The 15313-nt window shown below is 43.4% G+C and overlaps 1 protein-coding gene across 2 annotated transcripts in view; it reads left to right on the top strand.

Moving 5' to 3' along the window:
* Positions 1–15313, top strand: part of ABTB2 (ankyrin repeat and BTB domain containing 2) — a 143018-nt gene that overhangs the window by 112445 nt on the left and 15260 nt on the right. For both annotated transcript variants that reach the window (XM_068684627.1, XM_068684625.1), the window contains exons 4-5: positions 7075–7227; positions 11982–12147. In XM_068684627.1, the coding sequence (XP_068540728.1) occupies positions 7075–7227; positions 11982–12147 (319 nt within the window). The remainder of the gene's footprint in view (positions 1–7074; positions 7228–11981; positions 12148–15313) is intronic.

Below are 15313 nucleotides of genomic sequence, written 5' to 3'. Positions count from 1 at the left end.
TCATCCAGAAGTCCTGATCTGACCAGAGCCACTTCTCTGTTGTGCGAAGGGCCCGTGTCTGAATGCCAGTGTGAGGAAGCTCACAGCTGGTCAGAGAGCAGATTTTAGAGCCAGGTCCTTAGGAGGAGATGTGTAGAACTGACCACTGCGTGGCTGGAGGTAAGCTCACATGCACAGCTTGTTGGCAAGTGCCATTTTCAGTGAGTAGCATGAGATTCAGCAGGTGTAACAGCAAGTCTGTCCTCATAGATACATCCGATCTTCGTGTAAGAAATTTAAGCATGCAGCTGTCTTTTAATTTGAGGTTAAGACTGAAATTAGGTCCAGAATCATGCAAGAATTCACCTCTTAGTTTATCTGCCTGATTGCTAGCAGTAGTGCCTTTCCGCTTATGGAGAATTTCAGGATGTTGAAGACTCAGGAGGAACCAGAAGAGAAGAATCAGCTGTACTCCATTCCCCCGCATCTCCTCTGCTGAGGTGGTTACTGGCAGTGACAGGTATCAAACAGCTCTGTGTGAGCTTGGAGGGGGCAGATGGAAGTAAGTCACATCCTTGACCACATCACTATGACCATATTGTTGTACTTAGAGCTATCATGTATATCTATCTGACTCCTATCGTCACCTACGTACGATTTAAGTTGGTTTTAATTATTTTACATGTGTCTGTAAACCAAAGAATTCCTTCTGCCGCAACTCACAGATGTTACAAATGTGTTTTTCTAGAGTGCACATTGCTCGTTCTAGAGCAGCAGAAGTATTTGTTTTCAGACTGAAAAGTGATTCTTCTACCTGTTGCTAAAACAGTTTATAAAAAGCAATTACGATAAATAATAAACCATAGACTTGAGGATCTTTTAAGGTTCATAGTGAGTTCCTAATGATTTCTTCACACTTTTTTGTTGTTGTTAAACTTGAATTTAGTTTTTACTTTGATTTCCAGCTAATGTGGAGTAAAACCTGTCTGCTGCACTTCATTTGTAAATGCAATTTGAAGACAAGGGCAGAAAAAATGTTATCCATGGTTGCTAGGATTGCTAAGAAAGATCAGAGCTGCCATTTCTAGATTTAAACTATTCTTGTACTGTTTTATGGTCTAAAAGCAGAGGAAATTGTGAAGGCAGATTCAGTGGAGAAAGGATCCCAATAAATGTAATATCATCCAGATGTTATTCATTCTGTTTGTGTCTGAAGGCTGAAGGATAACTCACTAAACTCTAGAAGTTAGTGTCATGGCATATCCAAGCCAAGACCTTAGCAGCCTGATAATGATCCACTAAAATTTGAGAACTCTTTATCTTGTAAGACCTGGGCCAATCATTGTTTCAAGGGAATTGAGAAGAAAACTTTCTCTTTGGGCCAGTTGGCTGTGATAAGATTTCTTTTTCCTTTTCTGTGAATATCTGGGACTGTTTGCTTTGAAAGACGTGGCATTAGTTGAGATGATCAGAACCAGCAGAGTAATTTCTATCTTTTCTCTGTAAATGTGGTAGCTTTTTGCAAATTCAGTAAATATTTTGAATCTGAAAGGAACGGCTCCAGACTTAAGCTGGTTGTGTTTTGGAGCACAGATTTTGTGTTTATCTTGTTATTTTATTCACATATAATTACATACCCAGAGAATTTTCTTTTCTGCAACTTGAAGAGGGGTTTAATGTTGGAGAATCCAAGCTGTAAATACGCCACTGTTTTCCACATTGACATTACATGGTTTGGTTTTGGATACTCTGTCTTGCCTCAGAATCTTTTCCTTCTCCAATTAATCAGCCCTTGCTCTGTTTTCTTTTGGACTCTGTTGCTATACTTGGGGTTTTTCCATCTGGGTGTAAAGTTCAAACAGTGCATCTTGTAGCCACCCTCCTACATGATTCACCATTTAATTGCAGATCGGTCTAATTCCCACCTTTTTTCTCCTAGACAGTTCTGCTCATTGTACATCTGTCTCCCAGGTTCCCTAACTAGGAAAACGCCATGAAAAACCCACTTGGCCTTCCCTTAACTCAGTCACTCCCAGTGCTCCTGCTTGTCTCAGTACTCCCTTCTCTGTGTACGCACATGCAAAGTGACTTTTCAGTTCATTCCTTTACAAAAAGAGAGAGAAAGGTGAGACTGGGAAAGAGCTTTTTATGGCTGTTTGTAAATCAGTTTGTGTTGGTGACCTTGAGGTTTATTACTTTAGAGTAAAATGGGACTGAACCATAGAATTTGGTTCTAGCATTAAACTTAAACGTTAGTTCATTGCACTGCACTGAAGCCCCTGTTCCTTTCTCAGTTCCTTGCAAAAAATAATGATCCAAAGCTTTGGGATTCCTCTGTACCTGTAGCCTGGGTGTAGATTCAGTAAATCAGACGGGGATGAGTTGTTACGGCCTACCCTACCCGGACGATGTGTGCTCTGATACTTAGATGTGCTTTGCAATGCTGGAGTTTGTATGTGTTTAAAATGTTAACGGGGGCTTATAGAGCAGATGTTGTGGATGAAAGGAAGAAAAAGCTGTTCTGTCAAACCATTCAGAACAATGTGATGGGAGGCTATTGCGTGAGTGCCTCAGGACCAGTGCTGGCTGCCAAGAGAGACAAATTTTGTCATTCTCACCTGCAGCCATTAGGATATTATTTTCTTTCATATGTTAGAAGACAATTTGTCTGCATTGCTTTTGCTGTCAGTGTTGGCCCCCTCTTCATCTCACTGCAGCTAAACAGGAGGCTGGGAACTAGCACAAGAGGGGAAGAGAGGTGGTGACAGGCAAAATGTCTCCTCCTTCCCCCACTCCCCCTGCCTTCAGCAGTCTTGTCGCTGGAACCTCGAGGCAGGAGGCAGATCTGGACAAGGTGGCTGCTCCCTGTGGGACTGCCGGCTGTTTCCATCTGAGGTGGCAGGTGTGCCTCACCTCTGAAAGTCGAGCTCCCACTGCATTTTCTTAGCATTCAGCGGGGAGAAAAGATGGCACAATCTTCTGACTCCTGTAGAGGTCTTGCCTCTTTTGCATACAATTAACTTCCCTCTGCCAAAATGCCTTGGCCCTAGGGCTCTTAAAAGTCCTCTGAAGAGCTCACTTTGGGGACTAGTTTCTTTGTGATGGATGACCTAACACTGCAAGTCTGTGATCCCACAGCATATCCTCAAGGACTGCCACGCATGATCTCTCCACATGCCAATTGTTTCCTAGGCAATTTCTGATCAAATGAGTGCAGTGCATTTTCCAGGAAAAAGCTACAACCACTTTCAACAAATGAACTCGCTGTAAATTCTCTGCCAAGTGCTGCTGCCACCATCCTTCTTGATTATGTCTACATAAAAGAATGCATTTTTGTTCAAATGAGGGGAAAAAACCACCAACAATAGATTCCATTCTTTGTCAGAGCACATCTCGCCCATCTCCAACCTGATCCCCTTGGGAATGGAGTGGCTGTCCAGTTCTGAGTGGAGAAAATTTCAGAGAACCTATAGATAAAATATTGATAGCTCATGATGGCATCAGACATTACTGAGCTTCTTTAAAGAGCATACAGTAAGTGAGGAGTGTCCGTTTTACTTTCTGCCGCTGTGTACTTGCCCTGTTTCCGTGTGGCATTATTCTCTTACAAGACAATTAATGACAAGAAGCTGAACAAAGCAACGGTGGCATTCTTCACAGAAAACAGTGTGTGAGAAAAGAGTGAACTACCACTGGGACTACGACAGATTGCCAGGGCCAGATCACTTCATGTGCAGAATTTAATGAGCTGCCAAATGCTTCTAAATGTCAGAAAATCATGAGGAAAATGCACAGTACAGAACATGGCGCGGACAGAAATGCATAGATAGAAATTCGTTTTTTAGCTTGCGGCATCTCCTGGTTAATTTTCCATGAAGGTTTCTCCCCTTCCTCCTCCTCCAGTGCTTCTCAGACTGTGAAATGATCAGGGTTTCCCTAGAGGCAGATGGAAGCCCAGGTTAAGGGCCACAGGGATGATAATGGCATGTATTTTCTAGAAAAAGAGTAATTGCGTTTATTTTCGTAGTGCAGCGCAACCCAGCGTTGGCATTTCCTTCAGCTGACCTGCTTCTTTCTCTCTCCGCTCAGATCATGCAGTAGTAGAGCTCATCAGAGGTACCGGCAGTGAGCAAAGTAACATGGAGGTGTTCCTGCTGGCAGGCCGACCAGCACAGCGTGAAGGAAGGGGATGGCTGGATAAAAGGAGGGGGCAGGAGGAAGAGTGGAAAGTCCATCCTCAAGCTCAACATTTTCTGGAGAAGTAAAGCCTCTGCAGCAAAGTAGAAATTGATGTCGTTATAAGTCACTCCGGATAGAATAATGATTTATCCAACGTTATAGTAACGTGAGTGCTGGGACAGGGACAGATTAGGATAGCAGCAAGAGAAAAGCATCCTTCCTGACACTTCTTATTACAACCTAAAATCTGCTCTCCTTTGGGCACAGAATAAGTAAGCAGTCTGTTGAGATGTGAATTCTAAAGCCTTTGGAAAAAAAAATGTGATTTTAAAAAACAAAAAAAAATCACCTTTTTCCTTCCCTTTCCTCCCCAGCCAGGTTTTCATGTTGCATGTTTCAGGTCTGCTTGTGCATGCAAGCCACTTATAACCCTGGCACATGCTAATTTTTACAGAAAGGAAATTTTTTTGTGGTGTGTGTTATCTCTGGTGCAGACACGAAGGTATGTTCTGTTGGCTGAGCACAGTCTCTTGCTGCAGATCACCAGGTTGCTCATTACCTGATAAGATGATCAGGACTGTGTTGGATCGACACGGTTCAGTCTGGCGATGTTCCTGGCATGAAAGTGTCAGGGACACTGTGATGTGGCTTGAAAAGCAAAACTGAGCATGGCCACAAAACGTGGTAGATACGGTCGCTTGGAAGGTGAGATTTCATTGCTCCTGAGTATTTTGTTGTGGTGCTTTTAGCCTATCTTTCTGTCCTCACCATGCAGGGAGCTTTGAATCCTCTACTAGAGGTTCTGCTGAGTACAGAGAAAGCTCAGATCTTGAACTTAGGCTCCCCCCTTCAGTGCTTAGTGTTACGTTGGCTCTGCTGCAGGCCAGATAGAGGTTGAAGTTCTCTGACTGCTGAATACATCTCCCAAGCACGAGTTGTTTGGGATTGCTGCTCTTCCCTTAGGGGAGTCACTCAACTCTGAACTGGCTGTGCTACATATTGGCTGGAGTGATTCATCTGCGTATCTGGGGCAGTTAGAAAGCCTAAGTGGGTTGGGGAATTAAAGCTGAGCTCCAAGGTCTTTCAGCTGATGAGCTACTGGGTAGCTTTCAAAGTGAAGAATGCAGGAGCCCAAGTATTTTGGTTGCTTGATGTAGAAGCAAACTATGACACAGAAGGACCAAGCCCTGTTAAGAACACCCTTGCATTGGCAATCCAGGATTGATCAGATGTTTAAATGGACCTGAGGTTTTGTAGATGTTTCTTTGCTACTCAGGAGAAGGGAAGGAGCAGAAGGAAAAACAGCACACTTGGCTGTGTGAGAGAAGAGAAAATGGCACCTTGTCAGTGTGCTTTGCAACTGGCAGAACGGAAACAGCACCTATTTTGTGGGGTAGAGTTATTCCAGCCTGAAGGTTGTTCAAAGCCATACAAAGGCAGTTCTGCCTACAAATCCCATTATTGATGAAATGGTTTCTAATGGGATCGGCACCGCTTACTCTTACTGTGCTCGCATATGTGCACGCGCACAGATGCACAGCTTTGAAAATGCCTTTCATGGATTCAGCTGCTTTCATGAATATCAAAATCAGTTTATATTTTCTGGTATGCATCTTTTTTCTCTGAACTTTCTAAAGGAACTGGTATCTTCTACCCTCACTTATTTTCTTTTGAATGCTTAAATGACAGGGGCTTTTTCTGCATTAATAAATTCATAACTAGAAATGGGAAAAGGTGTTTTCAATTACAGCTGGGACTGCAGAGCCTGGCGTCGTGGTGGCAGGTATCCTTGGGGAAAAAAAATCAAGCAAACAGTAGGTCACTCTGGCTGTGTATCGAGCGTACAGATGAGATATATTGGGTATGAGAGCATTACGATACCCATATATTATTGTGTGATTTCAGTGTTCTGTTCATTCATACAGGAGTAAAGGGTGACTCTTCATAAACTAGCCCAAAATGACTGTGCCTGCGATTGTTATTACTTTATTTATATTGCTTTATTTTATATTTATCTATATTGCTTTATTTATATTGCTTGCAATCTCTCATGCAGAGTAAAACCTCACTGTACTGGGTGCTGTACAAATTAGGGGCAGCTAGATTGCTTTTCTGCAAGTTGCTTACAGTTTGTTGTGATGCTATGCAGGTATTCTTCCCCAGCAATGCCTCCATGTCACTCATCTCTTTGGTTCTACTCATTCATCCCTAAGTCCAAAGTATGTCAACTGTTTTTGCCGGGGAGGACGGCAGAAAAACAAAGCTGCAACAGTTCTGCAGTGGTCTCGAAGGGTCAGTTGTGCAAAAACAGAGGCTGGAGCTCTGCATGTAAGAAATGCAGAATGTGAAAAGCCACCGGATAGTGACAATATAACAAAGATCAGGGGAGGGAGCACTGAAATAGCCTGGTTCAGTTGAAGTTGAAATAATCAACCATATTTTTTAAAAATCAAGGGTATCAGGTAAGGGGTGGAGCAGCCTGTGCATTTGGATTATGCGGAACAGGCACAAATACTATAGGAGGTACACAGGTGAGATGACAGCACTTCTGATCCAGAATAACGCACTGGCCACTTGGGCTGGGGGAACTGAGCCCAGCTACTAGCAGCAGCAGGCTGCTTGTGTTCGGTACGGGCCTGCTTCCCGCAGGGCGCAGAGTGCTGCACAAAGCCGGCATGTCCTGACACGACCCTGTTTGGGATAAGAAGCAGTTCAGATAACCAGGGCTGAGCAGTTCCGGGTCTTTCACCTGCTTCGACCTGCCGAGCAGAGGGACAGTCTGCCTCTGCAGGATGGGTTTTACCTGCTTTTGCCTCCTCCAAGCAGGCCCAGGAAGCAGTGAAGCGTGCCACTGAATCTCAGGAGCAGATACCAGGCTGATGTTAATTACGATGCCTTTTTTCCTTGTTCACACAGACCCTTCATGCTTCTCCCACCGCTGATGGAGTGGATGCGAGTAGCTATCACCTACGCTGAGCACCGGCGCAGTCTGACAGTGGACAGTGACGACATCAGGCAGACAGCCAGACTGCTCCTACCTGGGCTGGACTGCGAGCCCCGGCAGCTCAAGTATGTGGAATGAGCTTTATAAGCAGCTGAAGTAATTGTAACCTTTACAGTGTTCTTCTCTCTGTGTTTCATGACAGCAGGATCTCAAAATACTACATGGGCAACACGTGCCCAACTTCTTAGTGCTCCAGACATAAAGGAGCTTTGGCCAAATGCTGCAGCTGGGATAGAAGGATTTTGTCATGCCAAAAGTTGTGTAGGAAGAATGAGATATAGATTGAAATACAAGTGTCTGTTCATTTATGCCTTGGTCTTAATTACAAGATAATTCTTTGCTTTCTGAGATACCTTGATGAAAAGTATAAGCACCTTTTTAAAATCCTCCTCCACTCACAAGGATTGAACAGGGATTTATAATTAGCTTGGTTCATTACCACATCATAGATATTTTATTCAGTGTTTGTAGTCTCTTTAAGTTGCTCTCATTAACACTGCTTTTGATATCAGAGTTATATCTTGAACATTAGTGCAAGGTAAATTCTTGCTTCTCAAATGAATTTTGCACCCCATATTAACTGTGGGTTAAATGAGTGGGCTACGAGGTGGTTTCCTTTGAAGCCACATCTACCCTATAGCAGCCCGCGCTGCTCCCGTCAGGTCAGCCAGGTGGGTGAGCTCAAAGCGCTGCGGACCCGCTGTGTCTCTGCTGGGAGCTGGTACCTCAGGGCCGTGTGTCAGGAAGGAGAGGCTTTCCGAATGTTTCCTCGGCCGCAGCCGACTCCTGGTTCTGTTCTCAGCTGCCACTTGCCACTTTTCTCCTCAGATGTGGCACCTGGCTGACAGTGCTGCCAGTCTTTTTAAAAGCCAACTTAAACAGATGATCCGTGGGAACTGTGTGAACTGCAAGGAAGCAGCTGGGCTTCGTGTCCACAAAGCATGAATTGTGCACTTAGTCCAGGAGCCTGTAGCACGTTTCTTTTCCTTTTACTCTGCCAGTATACGTGTGCTCAGTGTCAAGTAAAGCACGAGTTGCTCAGGTTTATGTGTGGATGGTAGGTGCCAGTTCATACGGGCTAAGCAAATGTTATATACGTGCCTAGTTCTTGCCAAAACCTTTGAAATTCTCTGTTGAACAGGACCACAGAAAACTAAACTAATTACAAGCGCTTCCAATCAGTTCCATAATTTTTCTTTTGATCTCACCTTTATAAAGACGCTGGCTTTCAAAACTGAATCCACGCCTTCCACTCTATCTCTGCACTTCTTTTTGTGCACATTAGCATACAGAACACAGGTGGTCCCTTAATTTATAGATCATATACCTTAAAAAAGGAGGGGAGGGGGAGAGAGAAAAAAGAAGGCAGGGATTTGGGTTTTGGTTTTTGCTTCTGATATGAGCTAAAAGGAAAGACAGCCTTGCTTAACTTCGTTGATCAAGTTAAGCTTGATCAGATCTTTGTTCTGAACTGTCTTGCCTGAGTATTATTTTCAGAGGCCTAAGGAAGTTCTGTGATGTGTGGCATGAGATAAACACTGTCTTTTTGCTGCATGAAAGAATTAAACTAACAGAAAAAATATGAGGAGAGAGATGCGCCTCATTTGCAAGTGCCTGTTATATCATCTTGTAAAGCAGTCATCTGTATCTAGCAATTACAACACTTTTAAGGGAAAGGAAATCTTGGAACGGAAGCCAAATTTATCCCTGGCTAGCTGTGCGGCAACAGGCAAATTGCAAATAGCTTTTCTTTATGACACACAGCCTAAAAGTCCTGTAGTGAGTTCCTTGCAGCAGCGATGCATCAGATAGGGAATGTTGGAATCCCTGAAAGAGAAGCTGTGCAGAAGAACAAAGTGCAGTTAGGATAACCTGAAATGTCAACCTCTAATATCTCTTCTCTGAGACAGACTGCTTGGGCAGCATGGTTATCCTGAGCTACTGTTTGTGTCTGAGTGGATAAAGCCTTCAAATACGGTGCTCTCAATTTGTTTGCCACATGATTTATAAACATCTTCTGTACTCACCTATTACTGGTTAAATAATAATGTAAGTGGGGAAATGCTAGATTGCAGAGAGCTTTGTTTCTTTTCCACCTACTTAAATATAATTTTAATATTGCTTTTATCATACGCTATTTTTTGTATCGTTTCCTCTCTGCAGGCCAAACTTAAATCACTCACTACCAATAGCTTCCCTGCATGGAGCAACCCGTTTGTGAAGCCCAAGGAGCACACCAGGCTCCTTGCTCCTACCTCTCTGAGCCATCCTGTCCCAAACTGAGACCTCAGCCCCCTTCCCTTCCCTGCAATCTGGGCTCTGCACCCCCAGGTTCCTCAGTCCAGCTTCAGTTCTCCAGTTATCCCCAGGCACAGCTCAGAGCACTTGGGAGCTGCCATCTGGGCAGCTGCTTGAGCACAGGCTTTACCCTAGGAAGCATGCAAGGGTTTGCCTCTCTCCTCCGCAGGATAACAACTCACGCATGGAAAACCTGCTGTGGGTACAGCTGCTGCACAGCAGTTGTGCATCTGTGAGCTCTTTCCCACTGGCTCATGGAGGATGCTCTAACTTTTATCACACTCTAAAATAAAAAGCGATTTTGCCTCAATTGTAGACGAGCACGCTGTCAAGAGCAACTGCTGCAGAACAGCAAGCGTGTAGCAAACTTGTGCTGGGAAGTTTTGCATAGGCTGTGCCCCAGGAGTAAAGCCCACAGAACTTCAAATTCCTGCACCTGAACTTGCCTGCCTGCAGCTGCCTGCTAGCAGCTCCAGGCCAAGCATTACAGCCCACCTTTTTGCCCTGTCTCTCTGGTAGCTCCAAGCAACTGCTTTGTTTTGTTGCTCGCTCAGCAGGGCTCATCAGTGAACCGTCCCCCTGCTCCACCAGTGTGTGTAAATAGCACTGAGTGGAATCGCGCCTGTTAGCAACACAGAAACAGTCTGCACAGACAGGTACCATCTCTGTAAGAACTTCATTTATTTTCTGAGGTTCAACGGCTTTCAAGTTTATAATGTCTTTCTATTTCACTTGTTTGCATTAGAATTATGATTATTATAATATAGCTATGGTATCGTAATTATAAAATATTGTAGCATTGTGATACTGTACCAATTACCTTGACAGAACGAGACTATTAATTGGCTAGCTTAGCTTGAGGACCTGTGCATGTCTAACAGTAAGCCTTACCTTACTGTCATCTTGTGCTCTGTGCGTCCTAATCTAGTACCTGGGTGCTTCAGAGATCTTGTCTTCCTATCAAATACTTGCACTCAGCTGCCTGGGAGCTACATTTGCTCACAGATGCATCTCCAAAGAGCTGGTGACTCCAGGGCTGTCACTCTGCTTCCCTGCTGACTGTTCCCCAAATTGCACCCTGGTGTAGTTCCTCTCTGAGAGCAGCTGCGGTGAGATGCTGGTTTCCCATGTGCAGTGTGACCGGTCACCAGGCTGGGAGTGAGTTTTGTTAACTCAGCATATTGTTCGTTGCATCTGGTCACCATTTGTCATCAATGCAAGTTCAGAAGCATACAAAATGACCAGCTGAATTAATACTTGCATAAGATTCATCCTGAGTCTTCTAAGTGAAGTGATGAGTGTTTTACTTATCTGGCAGGCCATACAAAGTTTCCAGAAGAGGTTAGCCCCGTTGAAAGAGTCTCATTTTTCAAAGGAACTTGGCAGGCTAATATTGCACTCACTGAGAGTTCGCACAAGAGCCTGTGCTGAAAACCAGACAACGAGTAGAGGAGGCACTCACCCTGAAATAACATCAAAGGGCAGCCCATATCAACGCTCAGCTGAGATAGGAAACGCCTCCAATTTGGGAATGTTTCTTCAGCAAGGGAGATAGACCTCCAGTTTTGGAATTCAGAAGTCTCTCAGCAGATAACCAGATGATTTACAGTAATCTCTGAACTCCTTCCAAATGAGATAAAGGTTGTTTGATAGTCAGCTAGAGGATAAGGATTTAATAGAAACTCATAGAAATGTTAGCGTACTTCCTTTGAGGCATTGGAAGAGAGTTGAGAGTGATTTTGATTTGACTTTTTGGTTGTTTGGTTTGTTTTTGATTTTGAATTTGATTTTTTTTCTCCAGAAAAGAATCTGAGGAATAAGGATCATTATCTTATTTTAGAAATATTTTTTATTTCAAAATAATAGTCTGGTAGTCAGACAACATAGCTGTTTCATCCTAGTACTATCAGCTGACAGATATTTTATGTATATGTACACCTTCTTTCTACCTTTTTCCTCCTTAGAAAGTTTTTGTGTATGTTTGATGGACTATGATGTGATATATATGATTTACATGATATGATATACAATGTGATATCACAAATGATGTGTAGCTAATTATTTTTTAAAAAAAATATTTATCACAAGAAGCAGAATTGATGAAATCTGGTTGCTGCAGGTGTGCATCCCGTGACCCTTCTCCTACCATGCCAACCTCACTGCTGTAGAAGCCGTGGGTGTTCAGTGCCCGTTTCAGAACAGGCATATCCTAGCATCTCTTTGCTGTTCTGCTGGTGAAGTTGTGGCGCGAGCAGTGCCTGGTCCAGAGCTACCCTTGTAGTGATGGGCCGAGTGGCAAGGAATAAGGATTTCTTTCTGCCTTTGAGGGCACCGGTGAAGTTCCTCTGCTTGGCCTCGTCTCTCTTCTCTCAGTATTTACATGAATTTACTGTCTCTAAGAACAAAAACTTCTATCTCCAATATGATTGAAGATAGATTTTTCAGAAATGTGGGTAAAGAGAGAGACATGGAAAAAAAAAAAAAAAAGACCAAAATCCAGAAATTATTTTATCCTTTACAGACCTGAATGCTGCTTTAGTTCCTTCCGGAGACTGGATGCTAAGGCTGCTACCGAAAAATTCCAGCAGGATCTGGGTTTCCGAATGTTAAACTGCGGAAGGACAGATCTGATCAATCAAGCCATAGATGCACTAGGACCCGATGGAGTTAACACCATGGATGATCAGGTATGCCACACGCGCGCACACAAAAAATTCTTTGCATGACCAAATTGCGTTTTCCTTTCTGTGTAGCAAGTCAATATGCAATATCTTAAGCATTGGTTGCCTCTTAGTGTCTTTTCTAAGTCTATCTGGTGTTTTATTCTGAGCATGTACCTCTTAAAAGAAAAAAAAAAAAAAAAAAGTAAGTCCCCCCTCATGCCACCTCCTGAAAAGCCAGTCAAAGCCTAGAGTGAATTGTTTCTTTATCAGCTGGAATGCAGGGCTGTTCCTTGGATGGCCTGTCTCAGACACTGATGGAAGACAGGTTAATATGCTGGCTGCAAATGGAAAGTCTGATGTTGTCTTAATGCTGAGACTATGTCAAAACAAAGTGGTTTTTGCCAGTGACACTCTCTTCTGGTTCAACAGCTGAAATCCTGTCTGGGTCAGTGATGAGCGACCAAAAGGTGTTGCTGTCTGATGGCTTTCAGGTTGCCCACGTGAAGTGAATTGTGTGTTCTTGGTACAGTTTGGTATAGGAAACCACACAGAGAACCCCAGTGGCATTGGTATCCATTGGGATTAGCTTTGCTGAAAGCTCAGTGTGCCAATGTGTCTTTTTTTTGTTTGTTTTTACGTGTTCCCTGCTCAGCTAGATTTAAGTATGGGGACTTCGTAGTCTGGTTAAGTCTTTGGCTGCTTCTGCTGTCAGTCCCATCAAGTAACAGCAGAGTCTGTTCTCTGGGGCATAATTCAATGCATTGAATTAGCTTTTAACCAAAAAAAAAAAAAAAAAAAAAAAAAAAAAAACCTCCCCAAATAAACACTCATTATAGCTGTCACAGCAACGAGAATGAGCTGTCATGTCTCAGAAACAATAGGATATTTATCAGGAGGAAGGATTTACGTTCAAGTAGAGAGGTTTTCTCATAGGCTGTGTGATACTGTGTTTTAGTGCTGTGACATTTCAGACCAAATTCTGAAATTGGCGCATCTTCCACGGTTCTTTCTACCATCCTGCAATTTAAAAGGAGGTAGACATATGTATGCAAATATGATCAGAATTGCTCCTGCACAAGCTTCCTTTTAGGTATGTAGTTGCCTTATTTACATACCCCATATAACGAGTTTTGTGGTCACAGAGGTAGGGCACGCACAGGTGCCCTTGACATTGACTTTATTAAAGTGACATTGGTGGCAGATTTATATTATGAATAAAGCAAGTCTGCCACTTACTTCCTTTATTTTTTTTTCTTAAGTTTTGCAGTTTTGGCTTATGTAGACCTAAGGACTTTTGTTCTGCCAAAAGCAGAACTGCTGTGTTCTTGCTCTGGTATTTTGCACCGTGCACCTTAGAGTCCTGGCACTGGTGCCAAGCCAATCACTTCTCACTGAGGGACATTTTTTACTTGTCTACAGTAAGCCAGCTGTTTCACTTTTTTTATGCGTAAGGACCCTGCATTGTAGGCAACTCGCTGGAAAGGTTGAGGACCTTATTTATCACTTGTGTCACTTATTTATGGTCTTGTTATCATTCTGCTGCTGCCTTCTTATAGCCAGTCCTACTGTGAACAGGGGGGTCATACAGCACTGGCCGCTCTGTTGCCTTTGTAGAGTGCTGCTCCCATGTTTCAAAACAGCGTGTTGGTAGTGATCAAGGAGGGCAACACATTTCTCTCTTTGGAGACAGAGTTGCTCTGAAATTCTCCCCGTCAGTGATTCTGGAGCAACTCATCATTTCAACACAGCAAGCAACCTCCATCACACTACCAAGCACAGAGAATTAAATCCAGACTCTTAGCAGTGAACTCTGACGTAACTGGAATATGAAACCCCATCCGAATTTTGCAGCTAGCTTGTTTTCCCCTTCCTGTAATGCCAGTATGCCCAATTCAGGGATAACTGATGTAGGCACAGCACTAGAAAGCAGGTCTCTATGTCCCGTCGTAGGATAGAAAGTTGGACACTGGCACCTGGTAAACTCAGTTGATGTATTTTGATTTCCTTTGGTCACGATGAGTCTTTTTCAAACAGTGCACGGTAGGCAGGCAGCACTGAGTCACTGCAAACAGGTGTGACTGCCTCTTGTGTGGCAACTACAGCAAAAGGTTTTTTGCAAATGCTACAACTGGAATTGTTGGACTAATTTAGCATATAGCCTTTAGATCCAGGTTCAGGTTTTGATCACTCCCAGACTGTGAGCACATCCAGCATTAAGGTCTGTGTTCAGGCCCATTTCTACACATCTGTGTGTGTACACAAATTTCAAGAGAGAACTCTGAACAGCTTCAGAACCTGAACTTGGAGCGGGACCTTCCTTGTATTCACTTCTAGCTGGTACGAAGCAGCTCGCTGGTTTCATGCAATCTGAAGGGTTAGGAAAACAATCTCTTCTTCCCTATGAATACTGACTGGCAAGCAGGGGATGCAAAGCTGATATTGGAGGAGGGGAAAAAAATGCGTCTATGTTAACCTGGTAGCTTTAGAACCCTGACCGTGGCAGTAAGTACGGGCTTGTGCCTGCAGACCCAAGTTTAGAATTCTCATGTTACCTGTCTATATTAGAGCTGGTCTCCCTCTCACAGCCCCAGAAAACCAAACCCACCCACCCACCCTCCCACCCCTGAAACATCTTTGCAAGTGCATACGGCTGTCTCAGGTGCAGGAGGATAGGAATTGAGGCTGTTTTGAAAAGATGCCTTTGCAGATACAGGACCAGAACTCCTCTCTGTGAACTCTACTTCTATTTTATGATACGTGGCTGTCTAAAGACAAAGCTGTATTATTCATTCAGTTTGTGCAGTTATATTATACACAATGCACTGCAGAAATGCTACCTGTGAAAAATTCAAACAAAGTAATTAGGCAAAGGGAAACGCTGTAGGATGTGAGCAGGAATGAATTTTACTAGACTGTTTCCTTTCTGTCCTTGGCTACTCCTGAAATTAGCTGTGTAAGTAAGGCTCATTTCTCTCATAATTCATCTCTGAGCCGTCACAGTTTGTTGGTTAAGTAGAAAGAGAGAGGCAGATTTATGGGATTGAAATGTTGAAATATTGTGGCAAATAGGATTTTAGCAATGGGGATATGTTGCCAAATAAATTCATCTGCATACTTTTGTGTTGTTTTCTGCTTTCAGTTCATCTGGCTACAAATGATCCAAGAAATGCTATTTCTTTTTTGGCAGCCT

The sequence above is a fragment of the Anas acuta genome, chromosome 5 (assembly GCF_963932015.1).
Source record: "Anas acuta chromosome 5, bAnaAcu1.1, whole genome shotgun sequence".
In the NCBI taxonomy this organism is placed as follows: Eukaryota; Metazoa; Chordata; class Aves; order Anseriformes; family Anatidae; genus Anas; species Anas acuta.
Note: the sequence above shows the minus strand (reverse complement) of the source record. Positions and strands in the feature narration are given on the sequence as shown.